The 18,944-nt window shown below is 43.3% G+C and overlaps 1 protein-coding gene across 3 annotated transcripts in view; it reads left to right on the top strand.

The window, feature by feature from the left end:
- Nucleotides 1–18,944, top strand: part of scaf8 (SR-related CTD-associated factor 8) — a 75,816-nt gene that overhangs the window by 8,452 nt on the left and 48,420 nt on the right. The window contains exons 3-20 of one of the 3 annotated variants that reach the window (XM_084914026.1): nt 9,023–9,067; nt 9,179–9,340; nt 9,572–9,728; nt 9,835–9,962; nt 10,064–10,240; nt 10,626–10,705; nt 10,809–10,920; nt 11,018–11,149; nt 11,309–11,418; nt 11,543–11,736; nt 11,854–11,954; nt 12,200–12,313; nt 12,474–12,630; nt 12,946–13,076; nt 13,258–13,420; nt 13,499–13,546; nt 13,660–13,881; nt 13,981–15,730. In XM_084914026.1, the coding sequence (XP_084770152.1) occupies nt 9,023–9,067; nt 9,179–9,340; nt 9,572–9,728; nt 9,835–9,962; nt 10,064–10,240; nt 10,626–10,705; nt 10,809–10,920; nt 11,018–11,149; nt 11,309–11,418; nt 11,543–11,736; nt 11,854–11,954; nt 12,200–12,313; nt 12,474–12,630; nt 12,946–13,076; nt 13,258–13,420; nt 13,499–13,546; nt 13,660–13,881; nt 13,981–15,716 (3,969 nt within the window). In that variant the 3' untranslated portion in view covers nt 15,717–15,730. Of the gene's footprint in view, nt 1–9,022; nt 9,068–9,178; nt 9,341–9,571; nt 9,729–9,834; nt 9,963–10,063; nt 10,241–10,625; nt 10,706–10,808; nt 10,921–11,017; nt 11,150–11,308; nt 11,419–11,542; nt 11,737–11,853; nt 11,955–12,199; nt 12,314–12,473; nt 12,631–12,945; nt 13,077–13,257; nt 13,421–13,498; nt 13,547–13,659; nt 13,882–13,980; nt 17,129–18,944 lie in introns of those variants that run through there. The other 2 variants (XM_084914027.1, XM_084914024.1) reach the window with 2 other exon arrangements.

The following is an 18,944-nucleotide window of genomic DNA, read 5'->3' as shown; positions in this document are numbered from 1 at the left end:
CAAGCAACAAGTAGGAGAGAAATACATGGTTTTGAACCAGCCGGGTTCCACTTACACAGACAGTCTGTGTACGCTTGTAGGTTGCCTCTATTTTACCCGTGTTGACCCACTTGGCATTGCCCACCAGCAGCTGTAGATGTCTCGCTCTTTTCTTTGTGTTGTTTGTGTGTATCAGTCTGTCTGTACTTCAAGAAAAAGGACAGCTTTCAACACAAAAAAATCTCTGAAACATTCCCCTTTAAACCATGCAATAAGTGATACTGATCCCTGTCTGCACAGAATCCGTTAAGACCTAAAATTACCTGTGAAGATTATTGTGAAATGAATTGGTCTCAGTGGATTATTTTAATTCCAAGCGTCTGTGTGGCCCACAGGCAAGTGGTGGCTTTCTTTTGCAACATAAACTATATTTCTTTCATTCACAGTTCAGTTTGTACTAAAATGCAGCAAGGTAGCAATACAAGAACTGTAACAGCAACCTTTAGCACTGGTTTAAACTATAAGTTGGTGCAAAAATTACAGTTGTCACCAAACTACCATTGTTTGAACCAAAAAGACATTAAATATTAAAAGTAACCTAAACTGACAGCAGCTATAACAGTGTGTGTCAGGTAATGAATGATCAGGAATAATTAGGAACCTCTCTGCAGTCTGAGGAAACAACACACAGGGTAGGTGGTTACTACAGGATACAACCGATAAAATCCATGCAAATATTTTGTGAGTTTAAAATATTTTTAGACTGACCTAAAATGACCCGATGTTAAGTCATTTTACCGCCACTGACTTCCAGCCTTGTAATTTCACTGGAGGAATTTGCTGCATTTATTTTCGAATCAGGCTTCATCTTTTAGATTTTTCGGATCCAAAACGCCCGTCGGGTTATAACTAGCTCCGGGACGTCGGGCTAGCGATTTTGCGAGCCCTGAGATCTGACCAATTGGATCACTGCATTTTGCAACAGGTGTGCTCGTAACTCAAATCGCGCACTGTTACTGAATACACAATGAGATGAAAATGGTAAAATAGTCCTGTTTAACCTCAGGCGCACGGTTAGATGCTGCTCCAGGTCAGTCGGCTCTCTCTTAAATGATTCCTCTCCATTTTCAGATATGGTCCCAACTCAAACGATTAGTTCATTACCAGGCCTCTGGAGAACTTCAAGACATGTTGAGGAGGTAGTTTAGCCATTTAAACCAGCTGTGTTGGATCAAGGACACATCTAAAACCTGCAGCACACTGGCCCTCGAGGCCCCTGATTTAAAATGCTGCTGCTGCTCCTGAGAACTGGATGCAGACAGAATCTGTTTCCTCCTTTTCTTTTTGGAAACATCAAGACCAGCTTATGATCGCTTCATGTCTACTCCTTTATTTATTTGTTTGTTTATTTTTTTAACCAATTTTAGCAAAAATCCGACCCGTTCGGTGTACATATATATATATGTATGTTACACGACAAGTTTGGATCTGGAAATTTCTGAATTTCGTGTCGTTTTTTTTTTTTTTCACATCACGTTTGGTGTGTAACAGATTTAGTCTACAGGATACTTCAGATGTATGTAGCTATGAAAGCTGTAAGATTAATTATTAAACGTGAATTTGTGTTGAAAACTTTTATTGGGAATAATTGGCAACTGTTTCGATGCTGTTTTTATTTTCTCCTTTTTTAATAGATGTTTTAAACGTAAACGTGCTGCTTCGTTTAGGTTTTTTGCATTTGCTGCAATATCAAACGAGAAATTTAACATCTACTTCATGAAGCTGACGCCATTAGCTGCTAGAGTCACACACAGTGACTCGGATACTTTCTTAGAATATTTTTTATTTTTAGAATATTTGTATAATGCCAGGACAGTTTGAGAGTGGACAGGAAGGCTGGGAGAGACACAATAAACAAACAGGGGCAGATTCAGACCCTTAAGCTGTACGGCTCAGTGAGCTGTACCCAGCATGGTTACTTTTATGAGAGCTAATAGAGGACCAGTTATAGAAGCTCTTCCCTTATTCAGGGGCCACCACAGCAGGTAGTTGTGCACGTCTGATTTGGCAGACTTTTACACCGGATGCCCTCCCTGACACAAACCTCAAAGGGTTTTGTGTCTCCTAATAGGCTCGAAACAGATGTTTTCTACACAGCAGAGAGCCTCATTGAATAAATGTGTAATAGATCCACTGATCTAGGATCAGTTATGGCTTTTAAAAACAATTCTATTAGACAGTAAAGGAGCAGAGGAAATTTCCTTACCTTATACTTATAAATGTGGCACGATGGTCCTTTGTAACAGTGGATTCTAATGTCCCTTACGTATCATCTCAGGTTAGTGTGGAAATTTAAAGATATTAATCTGAAAAGTCCAGAGTCCAGTTAGAAAATACTAGATATGTAACTTATTTTTAAATGGGTTTTATCTTGTTTATTTACTTAAAGTCTGTTTGAGTCTGTGACTGCTAAATACAAGGAGATGAAGTTACTCTTTATATGTTGGAAGAAGTAAAAAAAAGAAGTAGAATTTGGATTATGTTGCTGGCAAGTATTTGCAGGTTGAGAGAAAATAATTAGACTGGTTAAGTAGTCTGACAGAAACCCTTTAAATCTGAACACATGTTACACGAATGAAGCAAAAAATTGGCCAAGCAAAGATTTAGTGTTTATTTTAAGAGCTACATGAAAGCATTCATCACATTCCATGTTAAATGAATTATGTTTTAAATCTGACACTTTGCATCACAGATAATATTTGAGACCCTGCAGTGGCAGAAAAGTCTGCAGAAGTTAAGGTGGTGTTTCTGTGAGGACTGCATGTAGTGGCTGCTGGTGTAATGTAATTACATATTAACAAAATAAACAAATTCAGTTTGTTTTTCTCTGCTGCTACATTTCAGTGCTGTGAAACGTTTGAGCTCAGCCTAAATGATCCTGACCGACATAGAAAATCACAAAGCTCTCTGCTGAGCCGTCGGTTTGAGAGAGACGTTTCATTCAGGAAGTATGAATTGATCATGTCCTGGTTTCTATATCTGCAGTGAAATGCCACGCGTGGTAGCATGTGGCCGATGCTTGTTTGGTGCCTCGAGTGAAGAACGGCATCTCTTTTAAAAGTGGTGAAGATTACAGCTTTGCTTAAATGATCCCTCTGTCGCACCACCTTATCACTTTGTCTCATGAAGAAATTTGACAGATTAAATATAACCTAATCATTTACACTCTTCGTCATCATCATGACATCCGCAGGTTACCAAAGTTACTAATAAATGATAATACCTTTATTACAGCAGAGTTACAAAGTGCTTCACAATTATTTATCAAGCTTTACAAACATAAAACGGCTCAGGAAGAACTAGAGGTTTAAAAAAGTGAAGAAAGAACGAGGCAGGCTTTAACTTATTTCACAACCTGTTCAGCTAATATCTATCCACTTATGTCCACTGATTATGGATGGTGGTAGACTAGATTATGTGATATGTGGATAAGGTTGAACATGAATGGCAGGGATGAGCTGCACAGTGGGACGTTAACTCTCTGGCTTTTGTCTCAGTCCTTCTCACTCTCACATCATCATGTGCTGTCGAAGAAAAGCTTTTAAAGTAGTTGCTGTAATACTTGTGAAGATGGGTGTAGTCTGGTCGCACGATGGTCTGTAATTTGCTCCTTTCAGTTTCTGTCTATTCCATCGAGCATTTTCAAAATGTGTGTGTGGGGGGTCACAGTATTATGACAGTAGTACATAATTATCTACAGTGTTTGTACTTGCCTAGATTCATAATCTGTTCATCAGAAACATGCACTTGTGTTTTACTTTCTAAATGTCTATAGAGGGACACAAACCACCATAATCACAGTGATGCTACTGTGCTGCTCATGTCTTCTGTCTAGAAGTACAAGGATGAGTGCAGTTCGGTAACAGTTGCAGGTAGTGTTGTGCATATCTTTCACACACACAGCCTGTGCAGTGTGTGATCAGTTGCCTGGAGACTGGTCCACACTGCAGCAGGTTATGTATGAGCATGTGTTGTTGTTTTTTATTATTCTTTGGTGTGAAAGTATGCGCTCAGTAGGGTTTCTGGAAAGGGTGAAGAATCTCTGTGAAGAAGACTGTCTGCTAAATGTTCACGACAGTTGTCTTTGCTTTTCATACCCAGACCCAACTTAACTCATTAGTTAAGTTGCTCATTAGTTAAGTTGCTGCCGCTGTTGTTGTTAAAGCTAAATCACAGTTTAAGGGTCACGTAGGGGAAGTGTCTGCCTTTACTGTACGGGGAAGGAGGAAGAGACCTTAAAGGAAAGCACAGGGAGAATACAAAAGTAAAAAAAAATATAAATACATCGTCAGCAGACTGAGTGAAGATGAAACACCCAGTTAATTTATTCACCAAGCCAAGTTTTCCTTTCTAATGGAATCTTTTAAAGGACTGTTTATGTGTCCTGGTGCCAGTATTCAGTGTTGTTTCAGTTTGTTATGTGTAATTTTCCATTCAGTCTTCCTACGGCGTCGCGTCACAAAACAAGTCACCTCTAACCAGTTTCAATGGTCCACTCAAGAGCCAACAATTCCTGACAGACAGAGCTGAACACAGCATCACAGCTTATGATCCCAGTGATCACAGGGAAGAACCATCGCTGGCAGGTTGCTGGATCATTGGAGGAGCTTATTTTATGCAGGTTTTAATTCTTGTAGTAGATAATCACAAGAGACAGAACTCTGAAGGAGGAAATAGTTGGTCTTTCTGCAGGGCTGATCTAACAGTGGCATCATTTCAAACAGGGCTTGAAGCCCTCTGTTATCCCCAGAAAGCTGATCCTGTGTGCCCAGTGTTACAATGGCAATAGTAGTTGAGTTACAGTACTCGTAGTTTTACGTGTACTTGCCGTAAGTTGTTGCTCAATGTGCACATTTATTAATCTAAGATAAACAACAAAGGTGACATGCTTTGTTTCCAGGGTGCAGTTACTTTCATTATTTAATAGTCTGACGATTGCTTTTAAAGTAAACGAATAAAGTTACTAAAGTTTGTCTGCAAGTTTGAGTCTGTAAATGGCGTACTGCAGTTCTCACAGTCACGCCATGTTAAGTCTTCATACTTTACAGTTTCTGCTGTAAATTTCTTGTCTTGAAAATTTCTAGTGGACTTATTTCAGCTTCACTTTCCCTTGCATATGTATAATGTGTATATATTGAATATTGTAGTTTGCAGCTTTATGTGTTGGCAAAATTTCAAAACTACCAGCTTGTTTGTTTAGCTTTACTTGTATCATATCTAATGACTTTAAAAAAAAATTGTTGGCAGTTTTAGAAAAAGCTCTATATGGTATGTTACCTTAGATAAGTTTAACTTTGACTGCAGCTGAACTTATATAATTGGAATCACTCCTCCACAGTCTCTGTGATAAAGAAACATCATCAGACCAGCTCCTCTGCTGTACTTTGACTCCATCTGCTGGCTGTTTTCAGAATTGCATCATTACCTAGAAATTCAGACTTTTCTTAGCAGGCTGTGTAAATACTTGTGGTGAAGGGCTCCCTTTCATTTGCTTAACCACAACTGCATTGCTGTTGTGCAGTTGTGCAAATATACAAAAAACTGAGTCAGTAGTAAATCCTTGAGCCCCAGCAAAGATCTTCCTGATGGGATTTTGTATTTTAACATGGCACTTGTGTATCTAAACTTCACAAGAAAGCTTCCAAAAAATCTTCAAGTTTAATCTTCGTCAATGCACTTTCATGAGTAAAATATTAGCATTAGCAGCTGTATAGTTAAACTAGATGTCAGTGATATGAAGAGATTTTGCTGCAAATGGGTGCACAAAAGTCACGTCTACCAAAAAGTTCTGTATGAAACTAAGTCACTTTTAGTGCTGCACAGAGTTTCAAAAGTACATTTGAAGGTGCCTATCTGGCAAATATTTTTACTGTCAAAGCGCTGAAATGCTGCCTGTTTAAATGAGAAAAGCCTGTGAGGCTGTTACTTTCAAGTGTAAAGTGCTCAGCCAAAAAATGTCCATGAAAGCAAGTACAATGATTTAATCATAATCATAATGATTTAAACGAACTAAAGCTAACACTGTAATACCCATTACAGTGTTAGGGTTCTCTCAATATTAAGCCTATTTCTGACATTTCTGATTTATTTATGAAATAGTTTTTCTGTGCATGCCATAAGGTTTTTTTCCTCTGTGAGATGAAAGCACCTTTTCCATTAGTACCTACTCTGCTTAACTCGCCACAGTTTTCGGGGTTTTCCATTAGGTCATAGTACCCGGTACCAGGTACTAAAATAGTACTGCTCGGCCGATGTACCAAGTGATCCGATACTAAAATGTGACGTCATCAGACTGCATGCCACCGATTGGCTGGTCAGTGGTGTCACTTGATGAGTCATGAGTCTCTCGTTCCCGAAAATCAAAACCGGCATTTTTGAAACAACGCTGTGGTCCCCGAGTCTGACGAAAAGCCACAGACCGAGCAGCGATCGACGTCCACCTCTGCTGTAGCGTTCGTATCCCATACTAAATCCGTCACAGGACGCTCAGCAGCGTTGCTATGACGATGACCATTCACATTTAAGCTGTACTCTATTGTAATGGAAAAGCAGTCGATCCAAGTCGAGTCGTGGTGAGTTAATCTGAGTAGGTACTCCAGGGAAAAGGGGCCTAACCCTCACAATGTCCAGGTTAATTTGAGGGGAGGCAAAGAATTTAGTGCTGGTAACGCAGGAAGACATCCCATCAACAGACCAAAACTGTTGGCCTGTATTTAGACTACAAACAAGACTGGCAAACTGTCTTTTAAAAAACATGATCTGAATCCTTTTACTGAAGCCAGGACAGGCTTGTCCTCATCCTGAGTAGTTACCAGGGTGGTTTACTGCTTACTCAGGTAAGGTCCTGTGGCTTGAGTTGTTGCTCTTTTGGTCTGATTTTTTGGGGAATTGTATGCAAGTACATAAACATTAATGGATTTTAAACAGTTTGGCTCACAGGGGCACAAACCTGGGACATGTCATACAAAAGCAGTACTGGCCATACAAGTCAGGACTGTTGCTGTTCTACCTGTGCTGTATACCTGCAGGACTGGTCTGCATACATTTAATTCAAGCAGTGTGCTTTACCTTATTTAACAGAAAACTCTGGATTTTGCTGATAATTCTGACCTGGATTTTGTATTTGGCTAAACTAAATACCACTTTAAAAAATTGTTACTTTTTTGGTCATTGTTACTTTTTTTCTTAAGAGTAAACCCAGGAATGACCTGACAGTGGCACATCTTTATAGATGTCAGCTGTGCAGGCCAAAATATCTAAGAGTTGCTAAGTGGTGTAAGTTGTAAATAAGGAAGAACCTTTCAGTTTCAGAGTAGTACAAGTATTTGACATTCTGGTGTTTGGATTAGTTTAAGTAATCTAAGTTACTTCTAGCTCTTGATTTCTGTTAATTTACAGAAATGTATGTGGGACGTTTGAAGTCCTAGCATAGATAATCCACTCTGCCATCCATGGGTGGCAGTGTAAACTACTATAGTGTTAAAATAAAGATGGGAGATAAATCCAAAGAAAAATCTCACTAAGCCATCAGAAGCTCTTCAGTGTATCTTGACACATATTTTCCAAAGTAGGACATCATTCTTCAGTTCATGTTGATGAAAGCGTGACCCATCGTCATCTAAGAAGAGACCCTTCAACTCAGGATTTAAATGTTCCAGTAGGATGAGGAGGGGACTCACTAAGAACACATTTGTATACATTTATAGCTACACTTAAACTTTTTAACACACCTGTCTAGACAGTCTATATATATCTCTGCTATAAATCTGTGTTTCGCACACAGGATCTGCTTGGGCAGTCAGTCCAAGTGTTTTTATTTTTTTTCATGTGTTTGAGACGAAGACAACAGCAGCAGAGATCGATTGCTAGTGGATAGCCCCCTGAGTCTTATTTGAAAGGTTTGGCGGTTTTTAACCAGCTACAACCGGCTCTTCCCATCCTGCGTTTCCCTACCAGTGTGTGCCTGCCCCAACACCGGCACCGCCAGAAATAGAATTCAAACCTGTGGGAAACATGAGCGATATCCCTCTGTGTGGGTGTTGATGGAGTGTTTTTGCTGACGCAGTCTTATTTTGCCCTGCACTGACACTTTCCCCTGAGGAAATGTTGCTCTTCTGCTTTTTCTTGCATATCACACTAATGCACAGTCATCAAGGTCATAGACCGTGGACCTGTTTATGGTTTATGTCTGTGCTGGAAGAAGATGAACCTCTGAAATCACTGAGATGTTTGTCTTTCCATCGTGACAAAAAAATCAGAGTCTTCCTGCTCAGTGTGTTAGTGCCTGATTGTTCCATACGGTGGACTGTGTGAAAGCATCTACATTTGTTGTTTCTCTGCTCTTTTAGCCTTTAGGGTTTAATTTGTCACTTTGCCTATATTTTAATTATAGACGAATATCTACTCTACCGGGGTTATACTAGTAGTGCTACTAGTTGTCTAACTCCAGAGTGTCCTGCAGGCTGGTGTGATCATTACAGTGTTTAATCTGTATTCATGAGTCACTCCCGTCCTCAGCCATAATTTTGATCTTGTCTGCAAAGCTGTTAAATTTCATGACTTTATATCGGGCAGTAATTGCGATGTTTGTTCACAGACTAATGAATAATGAATAATAACAGCCACACTGTTGCAGATAGTAAAATAATTGGGGTTTTTTTTATTATTTGGCCCTTTTAGTTTTTGAATTCTTGTTTAAATCCACAAGAAAGTGATGATGCTGTCTCCATCTGTCATGTCTGTTGTATCCTCCTTTAACAGAACTAAGCTTTAAAAAAGCAATTATTTATTTATTTTCTTTTTTGTGCATGGCATTAATTTGTAAATCTGAGGAACGGGGAAATAAGACGATTTACTTAAGAGCCTCCATCCAGTCTCTTTTATTTTTTTTAACCCTCAGTGCTGTTCCCCTTTTGTTACTGTGCTCTGCGATGTTGTTGCTCAAGTCACTCAAAATATTTTTTTCTCTTTGCTTTACTTTCAGTTCTACAAGCATGTTGTCCAGAGTGTAGAGAAGTTCATACAGAAGGTGAGTTAATGCTTTAATTAGAACCATGAGCCACATCCAGGCAGGTGCAGAGATATTCGTATGTTGCTCTGCTGTTCATATATCTCAACACCAGCTGTCTTTCTTCGACAGTGCAAGCCAGAATACAAAGTCCCAGGGCTGTATGTCATCGACTCGATCGTAAGACAGTCCCGACACCAGTTTGGCACAGAGAAGGACGTATTTGCCCCGCGCTTCAGCAAGAATATCATCTCGACGTTCCAGCACCTCTATCGCTGCCCTTCAGATGATAAGGTTAGACCGTTTTTAATAGGTTTTCTGTTCCTCTCTGTGGCTTCTCATTTCTCGGTTTCCCAGGACATTACTGTGACATACAGGGCGTTCGAATGAGTGCGATCTGTTTTGTGAATGAGTACGCATGTCTCGTGTGTGATCGGTCACAGAAATATTTAAAGATCATGTGTCTGAGAGAAGGTTTTTGAGTAAATAATTTGTCTTATTGTTTTTGTGTCATCCAAATTCCAGAGTAAGATTGTGAGAGTCCTGAATCTGTGGCAAAAGAACGCGGTTTTCAAGAGTGACATCATTCAGCCTCTGTTGGATATGGCAGCGGGGATTCCTCCTCCCAGTGTCACACCCGTCATGCCCAGCAGTGCTGCCCCGGTCAACAACACTACACCCGGTCAGTAGAAGCACATTAAAGTTCAGATTTGCTCTTCTAATCACTGCTACTGTGGTGTTTAACATATCTGAACACGGCAACCTCGTGATTCTCTCTGTGTATCCAGGGACCCCGGCTACACCGGCCACTCCAGCCAACATAGTGCAGGGTCTGCCTGACTGGGCTTCGCAGATTACCAACACCGACACTGTGGCTGCTGTGGCCCAGATCTTGCAGAGTCCCCAGGGACAACAGGTAAGTGAACACATCCTCCCAAAAAGTGTTTACATCAGAGCAGCATGTGTAGCTGTCGGAGTAAGAAGGTGTTTAACTTACTTTGTTGTCGCCTGTTACAGCTCCAGCAGCTGGTGCAGAGTCTGCAGATGCAGCAGCAGAAGCCCCAACCGTCCCTGCTGCAGGCCTTGGATGCTGGCCTAGTGGTGCAGTTGCAAGCTCTGACAGCTCAGCTCACTGCGGCAGCTACTGCCAACAGCCTCAACCCCCTGGAGCAGAGGGTCTCCTCTTTTAATAAGGTAATGCTGCAGTCAGCAGCTGTGAGTTTATTTTTATGCTTCTGTGGCAGCCAGAGCTGGAGGCGTTATGTTTTTGAGTTGGGTCCATGTATATATGCACATCTAAAAGCAGCACCGGTTTTATTGGACTTTTGTTCTTTTGTATTTGCAAAAACATTTGCATTCATTGAAACAAAAAACACTTTTTTTTTTTGTAAGAACTCGAATTCATTGGCCAGCGAGAAAGAAATGAAACAGAAATCTATAAAAGAGTTAAAACACAAAGTTAGTGGAATTTTGTATGTAAACAGTCAAAGGTCTTGTGTGCATGGATGTTGTTGAAGGCATGCATCCTTGCTTCATTTGAATTCTCTTTATTTCTACTCACATTTTGTTTCTGTTGCAGAAACTTTTGGGTCCTTTTGACTTTGGGAACGATTCAGAGCGTAATGAAGAATCTAAAAAGGACAGCTCAACATCTCAACTGTGAGTTCAGTGTGTTTGACGTTTGTTTTAGTCCTTCATTAATAGTGATTCTGCTGCTTCCACCTGAGAGTTTGTGTCTAATCACGCTGCTGACTGCTTCCAGGCCCATGGTGTCTGAGCCCATTAACAGCTCCCTCTTCCATCAGTTGGCTGAGCAACTTCAACAGCAAAACCTGGAGCAGTTTCAGAAGCAGCTGCTGGAGCATCAGCAGAAGGTAGAGCACGCACACAAAGAGCGGCCTTTTTGTTCAACATTATGTTTGTTCTGGATTTATGATTTGCAACAACTTGCATTCTGCATGTTTTTTGCAGGCAATGAGCATAGAAGGGCAGGACTCGATCTTTGGGCAAGAGAACTCAGTTTCGAATGCTCAGAGCAGCAGCCAGCCTCAGCTTCCAGAGCCAGAGAATAAGATCGACGACTCCATAGACAACCAGCAGCAGGTATGCCCGTGGGCCATTACTGCAACTTTACACTAACTTAGAGGTTGGTGGATACACTTAATATTTGGAAAGAAATGCATGTCTAAAAGCAGGACTGCATTAAATGATTAGTTAGCTCTAGAGATGGGCTTTACCTGAAATTACCCATGGGTTTTCTAGGACATGGATCTAGATGAAGGCCCGGATGGGATGGAAGAGGAGATCTTTGAGGCTGAAGAGAAGAAGACCTTGAACACACGGTCTAGAACAAGGTCAAGGTCACGCTCCAGGTTGGTTTGACTTTTGATACCTGGGTTTGATGTTTAAAAGGAACAGGCTCAGGGTTTAATATTAGCATGACAAAAAGTCAGTCTGGAGAGAATTCCCAAAAGGTTTGGCGTTGTCTCTCCTCAGGTCTCCAAAGAGGAGAAGGTCTAGGTCGCGCTCCGGCTCACGGAAACGCAAGCATCGAAAACGGTCGCGGTCACGCTCTAGAGATCGCAAGAGGAAGTCCTCGCGATCTTATTCTAGTGAGAGACGCGCCCGAGAACGAGAGAAGGAGCGGCAAAAGAAAGGACTTCCTCCCATACGGTCCAAGACTCTCAGTGGTAAGAGGCAGTCATTGTTCTGTTCTGTTAAACATTTTAAGTTTACCACCTGCAAACCTTTTTTTTTCCCCTGATGAGTAAAAGTCCCATTATTTTTTTCCCCATCTCGTTACCTAGTGTGCAGCACAACTCTGTGGGTGGGCCAGGTGGATAAAAAGGCCACTCAGCAAGACCTCACCAATCTGTTTGAAGAGTTTGGCCAGATTGAGTCCATCAATGTAAGCAGACCTCTCCCTCCTTTACCCTCTAATTTGGTTGCAGTGTGTAGTTTTGATCTCTTAACAAGAAACGTAATGACGGTGCCCCAGCCTGTCATTACTGTAGCTGTTCCTAATGATCTGTCCTGTGTGTTTTTTAAATGCCTGTCTTACTATCTTTCTTTCACCAGACACACATCTGCCAGTATTCTCCGCTACGCTCTTTTGCTCTCTTTAACCTCCCCTGTCCTCGTGTCTCTCTGCAGATGATCCCTCCCAGAGGTTGTGCCTACATCTGTATGGTCCACAGGCAGGATGCATACCGTGCCCGTCAGAAGCTCAGCACCGGCACGTTTAAGATTGGCTCCAAAATCATCAAGGTCCACATTACCTATACAGTTTATTCCATTGTGTTCTTTGTTCGTTCTACACGGTGAAGCTTTAGATTTAGGTGCACATGGTTGTATTTTACAAGAAGCTACTATTAAAAAACAATAATAATAATCTGTTATCTTGACCTTTTGTGCGTCTTTGATCCAGATTGCGTGGGCTCTGAACAAAGGTGTAAAGCAGGAGTACAAGCAGTTTTGGGATGTGGACCTGGGTGTCACGTACATACCTTGGGAGAAGGTAAAGCTGGATGACCTGGATGGCTTTGCCGAAGGAGGAATCATCGACCAGGAGACTGTCAATGACGGTAAGAGGAAAGGAGCCTTTCTTTGGCACAGACTCAGGCTCTGTTAATTCTGTGGCGGTGTTTGTTGAAATAAAAGCAGGACAAACAGGCGAGTTTGTGCACAAATGATGAAAACAAAACAGTTATCCAGGCAGACAAATCTTGGCATTTCATCATCTAAGTGAATTTACTCTCTGCTCCATTCCCTTTATTTATTATCCACTGGAAAACTCTGTGAGGAATAAGATTGAGTTGGAAAGAAAGAACTGAACTCCTTAATCCAAACAAATAATTGAACAGTATTTGTTAACATTTTTTTTTGGTCTGTGTCTGCAGAGTGGGAAGCTGCCAAGAATACTGAACAAGCCAAGGAAGCTGCAAATCAGCCAGTAAGCACTGAGACTACAGCAGCATCTAACACCCAAACCGAGACCTTCAACCAGCAGGTTACCATGATGCCAGTGCAGGTACAGTCTGCATGTAAACTGTAAAAGGAGTACACCACCATGATTTGATTCTGATTAGTTACGCTACACTGGTGTAAACCATTAAGAAACTTTGAGTTGCTGAAATGTGTTAAGGGATTTGTGTATCATAAAACTTGGGAGGTTACACTATTTTTCTTTTAACAGCGTTTTGTTTACACAGTCTTATATCCCTCATATTCAGCTTCCGGTTGCACAGGCAGTTCCCAGTGCGGTCGGTTTGGTGCCTCCTGCCTTCCCTGTCACCATGGGCATACCTCCGCCAGGTTATGGGCCGCCGCCACCCTTCATAAGGGCCAGCTTCAATGCCTCACAACCTCCGCCAGGTAAATGATGCACATGTTGTAAAAAGATGAGGCCAAGAAAAATTGACCAGCTTACACAAATGATTCTTTCTTGTCCAGGTTTCATGCAGGCTGCTCAGACAGCAGGAATGGCCTCAGCATCTGCCTGTGAGTATCTATATGCTTCACCTATGACCAGTACATGGATGTGAGTTTGAAAGTGGAGCTCCCTATTAGACCGTCAGGTTTAAATATGTTTTTGTTTTGTTTTTTACCTGTAGCTCTGGTTCAGCCTTCAGTGGGCTCCAGCCAAGATGCTGTCAAGGATTCACCATTCGGTGCTATGATTCCTCCAACAAGCACCATCCCGGGTAGCTTCATGCCCTCAGCTATCCCAGGAGCTGGCGTGTTCAACCCAGTGGGAGTGCAAACTCAGCAGGCCGCTAATGAGAAAACACAGTCTGCAGAGGGCATGGATGCTACTGCAGAGCTCACACTGCAAGGTGACACATCGTTAATGTGTTTGAATAGTTTTATTTCTAGTATTCATTTTTATGTCTCCTTTTTTTAACAATTCTGTCTGCACTTATGTTCATCTCCAGGCATGCAGAATGCTGTCCGCAGTGGGATGGGTCTGCTGGGCATGCACCCTACAGCTTCCCTCACCCACCCCCTGCATCAGTCTGGACTGAGTGGGCAGAGGATGCCCGGCCTGCTGCCTTTGGATGTGCGCCCCAACCTGCTCCAACCCGGAGCCGCTGCTCGCTTCCCGCTGCTCATGCAGCAGGCCCATGCCCAGCAAACCCCTGGCCTCCTAGACAGTCCAATCCAAGCTCAATCCCGCCCCAGGGCTCCCTTCCCTCAGCTGGACCCCTTCCACCGGCCCCCCAACATAACCAGTGAAAATGTGTCCAAAACAGAAGATGAGTCGTCCTCTGGAGCTGACGAGGGCAAAGACCAGGACTACCGCTTTCCTCCGATGGAAAAGCAGAGCTCGGGTCTGCTGCGGACCCCTCCCCCAGAGCATAGGGAGCCCCTTGCAGGATCAGGAGCAGGCGTGAGACCACCTTTGCTCCAGACCCCAGGTACTCAGCCAGCCAGATCTAGCCTCGTAGGCCGTCTGCAGGCTCTTGCAGGGTTTACACCTGATAACCGCTGGAACCAAGCCAGAGGGGACTTTGATGAACGTGATGGCATGCGAGGAGGCCCCCAGGCCCCAGGTGGTCCAAAGGGCTTCCCGGAGGCTGGTCCCACACCTGGGCAGAACTTCCCCAACCGCTTTGATAACCGTCCCGGGACAGCAGCCGGTGTTTCTGTAAATGCTGGAGCTGTTGGGGGGCCACAGGCTTGGAACCGTAGCGGTAATGCCGCAGCTCCTTTTGAGAGCGAGCTCCATCAAGACCTAGATGAAAGAAGACGCCCATGGGACAGGCAAAGAGATAGAGATGAAAGAGATTTTGACTTCAGGAGGGAGATGAATGGTAACCGCCGCAGCCGCGAGAGGGAGCGCGAGAGAGACAGGGGCCGCGACCGCACCAGAGAACACGAACGCGAGCGAGACCACGACAAAGAGAGGGACCGCGAACGTGGAGGCTCAGCACCCCTCCTCCCTCTGCCCACACCTCTTCTACCAACTCCACCCCTCAATCCCAACCTGACACTGAACCAAGGCAAAGTGCTTGCTCCGCTTAAACTGAACCCTCAGATTCAGCCACGATTCCAGCCCCCGCTTTTGCCTCAAGCTCAGGGCAAGCTCCCTCTGCTGGGTCTCAATCAGGCAGCGCCTCAACTTCAGATCAGGTCTCCTCCTCCATCACAGAACCAAGCAGCCGTGCCCGAACCTGAGTCAGAAATCCCAACTCCATCCGAGACCCCCCAGGCACAACTGACACCCTCGACGCTTTCGCACGACCCGTCATCTGACAGCGAAGGTCAGAGCACATTGACTGAGGCGCCTCCAAAGTCAGAGTCGTCGCCACAACCAGAGACTTCTCCACGCACAGATTCACCATCCCAGCCTATAGCCCAGTCCGCCTCTCAGACCACTGCTTCTTCTGACAGTGAAACCCCTAGCCATGCCTCACCACCTGCTGAGGCATCGTCCCAGGACTCATCCATGGCCTTCACACAAGCTGCCAGCCCCCCCGAAGATACGACTCACTCTGCGGAGGAGCAGAAAAGTGGACAGAAGGATGAGGAGGAGTCACAAGAGAGACCCTCCTCTCCCCAACCGCAGGGGGTCAGTGGACCTGAGCTGGACAATGATCAGAGTGAGCCCGTGGAGGATGCTGCAAGTCTGCCAGTGGTAGACACTGTCACAGACACTGAGGGGACATAATCATCACTCAGTAGGTAAAAGATCATTTTGTAAAGTTGTCTCTTCTTCTCTGTACTCATGTCAGCAAACTACCACCACCACACGGGACATGACGAATACTGACTCACACTGTCTGATAACAAATGATTTTATCCTCACAGAAACCAGTGTACTTAAATAGAAGGCTCATTAGCTGATTTATGGATAGAGACTTTTGTTTGTATTTTATTTCCTTTTTTCCTTTTTTTAAGTTGTAATGCCACACCACCCATTTTAATTATGAGCTTGGTGAATTTTATCAAATTGCCTGCCAAAATGTTTCAATTGTATATGGGGAAATTTAGCTTTGACCTTCCTATGGAAGAGAGTAAGAAATCCTGGCTGTTCGACAACGGATTGATATACTTGAAAATGGCAGCTGTTGGCCCAATTTCTGTCTCCTCTTCTTTTAAAATGCTACTGCAAAGTTTTCAATGAATGCTTTTGTGGTGTCTTGCAATGCTTTTTTTTCCTTTTTTTTTTTTTCTCCTGAGCAGAACAAATGGCCTCCATACATTAAAACCAGAACAGCTGCTTATAATTGGAAAAAAAAAATGAGCATTTTAAATAGAAAACATGAAAATGTTGTATCCCCAAAATAAATGTCTGTAATTTGTTTCTAATTATCCAGTGAACACAAACAGAACATTACATGCCCGGGGGAAGAAAAAGAAAAAGGAGCAGAGGGATGTTCTGATGTCGGCTGCATATTGTTTTAGTTTGAAATAAACATGCTTTGTCTGTTTAAAACACTTGCTTTAGGACTGTTTTCTGACCCAGGACCAGTGGAAAATGCTTTACAGACTCGTGTGCGCGCGCGCACACACACACACACACACACACTGTGTGCTGTCACTTCGGTCGATTTGATGTTCTTGTAACTCAAGTTGCTGCTATACCATCCATCCACAGAGCACTTTGTTGGATGCAACCGTGGGACTTGTAGTTTTTTTAGTCTGAGGACTTCAGCCTGTATGTTTCCCTAAGCTTTTTGCTGGGTGACTGTTGAGGATGGGATTGTGCCTTTTTGACTGGATTTGTCGTTCACGATGCTATCCAACACTACTGTGCGATGTACATCAGACTGTGCGTGCAACTCTGCTTTAGACAGCTCACTGAAAAGAACGCTCCCTGCACAGAATTGACTGACCTACAGTTTGAACGGTGGCTGCGCCGTTTGTGCAGCGCCTACCTAGAGAACAATATATCCTCCATCGTTCTGTGCATGCAGGCCTGTAGCCATGTTTTAACCTTCTGTCTTCTCTTGTTCATTTCATACCTGTAGTGGTTTTCTCTTGAGACATACCTCTAGATATCCATAGTCTGCTGTTCTCTCAGACCAAATGTCTACTACAGGAGTTGTGATGTTGAATAAAAGTTCAAGGTGCATCAGACTTTCACTCCTTACTGTCATGAATTCCCATTCAGGCTGACCAGAATCATTATTTTGGGATTAATAGAAGTCCAATTCACAGGATTGGATTGCATCTCAATAGTCTGTAACATTTCAAGCACCACCCACCCGCTCTTCATCAAACAGTAACAGTAGGAACTCACCTGGGTTTGGTCACGTGACCACAACCCGTGATGGATCCAACACGTGCATGAAGCTAAGACAAATAGTTTCATGCGTGTTAGTCGTTTAAACCGAGTAAATCATATAAATTGAGTTTTTCACAGCTGTTTTTATCACAAAATCAGTTTAGAGAACCAAAATACCAAAATAGCATTTTGAGACCCGACAGACTGGACAAAGGTGAATTCCACACTACAACACAGACGCCACACGAGACCTGCTGCCCTTTATGTTTTTTATAATTTAAAAAATCCACACAACAAAAGGAAACGAATAAAGAAGGCTGGCTAAAATACCCCCACCCTGCTGGAGAGCTGGCTGCTGCATCTGGTCGATGTGCTTACTCAGCACGCACTAGCACCCAGCTCCTCTGTGCGCTCATTTATGGCCTCACTAGGGTCCGAAAAAACACGAGCTGGAGGATTCATTAAAACAATCGCCTCCATCAGCGTGTCTCCTGGCACCATCTCAGCACTTTTTATTGTTATAGAGAAATGGTGGACAAGAGCAGTGCAGTGTGCTGCTTAATGTCTCTACCTCCACTTAAGCTTTGTCTCTTAGTCCAAACAGTAGTCAACAAAAATAGATTTCATGCAGTGCTGAGCATGTAGAGACCGGAGTTCTGGTACGAATATCCAGTTGTGTGTCTATGACTCAGTCCATAAAGTTCTAGCTCCCACCTGCCTCCCAAAGGCCTGGGCAGTCAGCCAGGTCCATCTTCCCGCTGACCTCCCGAAAGAAAGATTAGACAGCCTGGAACTTTCAGTCAATGACTATCTGTACTCAAACAGACACACATGTACACAACAGTTGGCTAGGTCTTCCATTCACAACAATAAAAATAAATATTCGCTGGACGGAGGTCCAGCAGCTTCAGTTATGTCTATGGCTGGGTAAAGGGCATGCCACAACTGTAGTGCGATTTATTTAGGAACTGCAGCTTTCAAATAGGTCCCGGGTATGATTTAGGATACTAGCCTGTGTGAGGTTTCCTTTCTCTGCACGCTGTCCCACCTGCCTCCGATCTGAGTCTAATGCCGTTTACTGTGCCAACCCATGCGCACTTCATACTGCATATAAATTCTGGGCCTGACCTTTACCTTTTAGCCCAGCATGGGCACCAAAACTGTAATGGCATGGAATAATGGTACATTTCCAGTTTGTACCCTGGCAGAAGCGCTAATGTGTGGTTTTGACTGCAGGTCAGATACACAGAAGTTCCCTGCTGTGAGGAAGTTAATTAGACACAGTGCTAGCTTTTGGCTTGTAAAAGGCTTTTTACTGTGTTGTGGGAGAATCATAAACATTTCCTAGCCTAATAATGGCTAAACTTCAAGCCCTAATTTGTTCTATAAAGAGGATTTCTCAGCAATTACGCAATACACTGGAGGTCCATTTTCACAACCACTATGGTGCTCCTGCTGCCTTAGTATTATAGCAGTGCCATTACTCCGTCTGGCCATTTGGGGTCAGTGTGGTGCTGCAGCACTTGTCAGTGCGCCGGCCTTACTGTGCTCAGTGCAGACCGGATTCTTTGAGTGTGACGGCTCAAAATCTGCAGTGCTCACCTCTCTTACCTTCTGTTCTTCACCATCTCAACAGCACCGTGGCAAAATATCTCTACATAAATCCCC

This window comes from Perissodus microlepis, chromosome 19 (genome assembly GCF_051167445.1).
Source record: "Perissodus microlepis isolate ML-2025 ecotype Zambia chromosome 19, ASM5116744v1, whole genome shotgun sequence".
NCBI lineage: Eukaryota > Metazoa > Chordata > Actinopteri > Cichliformes > Cichlidae > Perissodus > Perissodus microlepis.
This window is presented reverse-complemented; position numbering and strand designations above follow the sequence as displayed.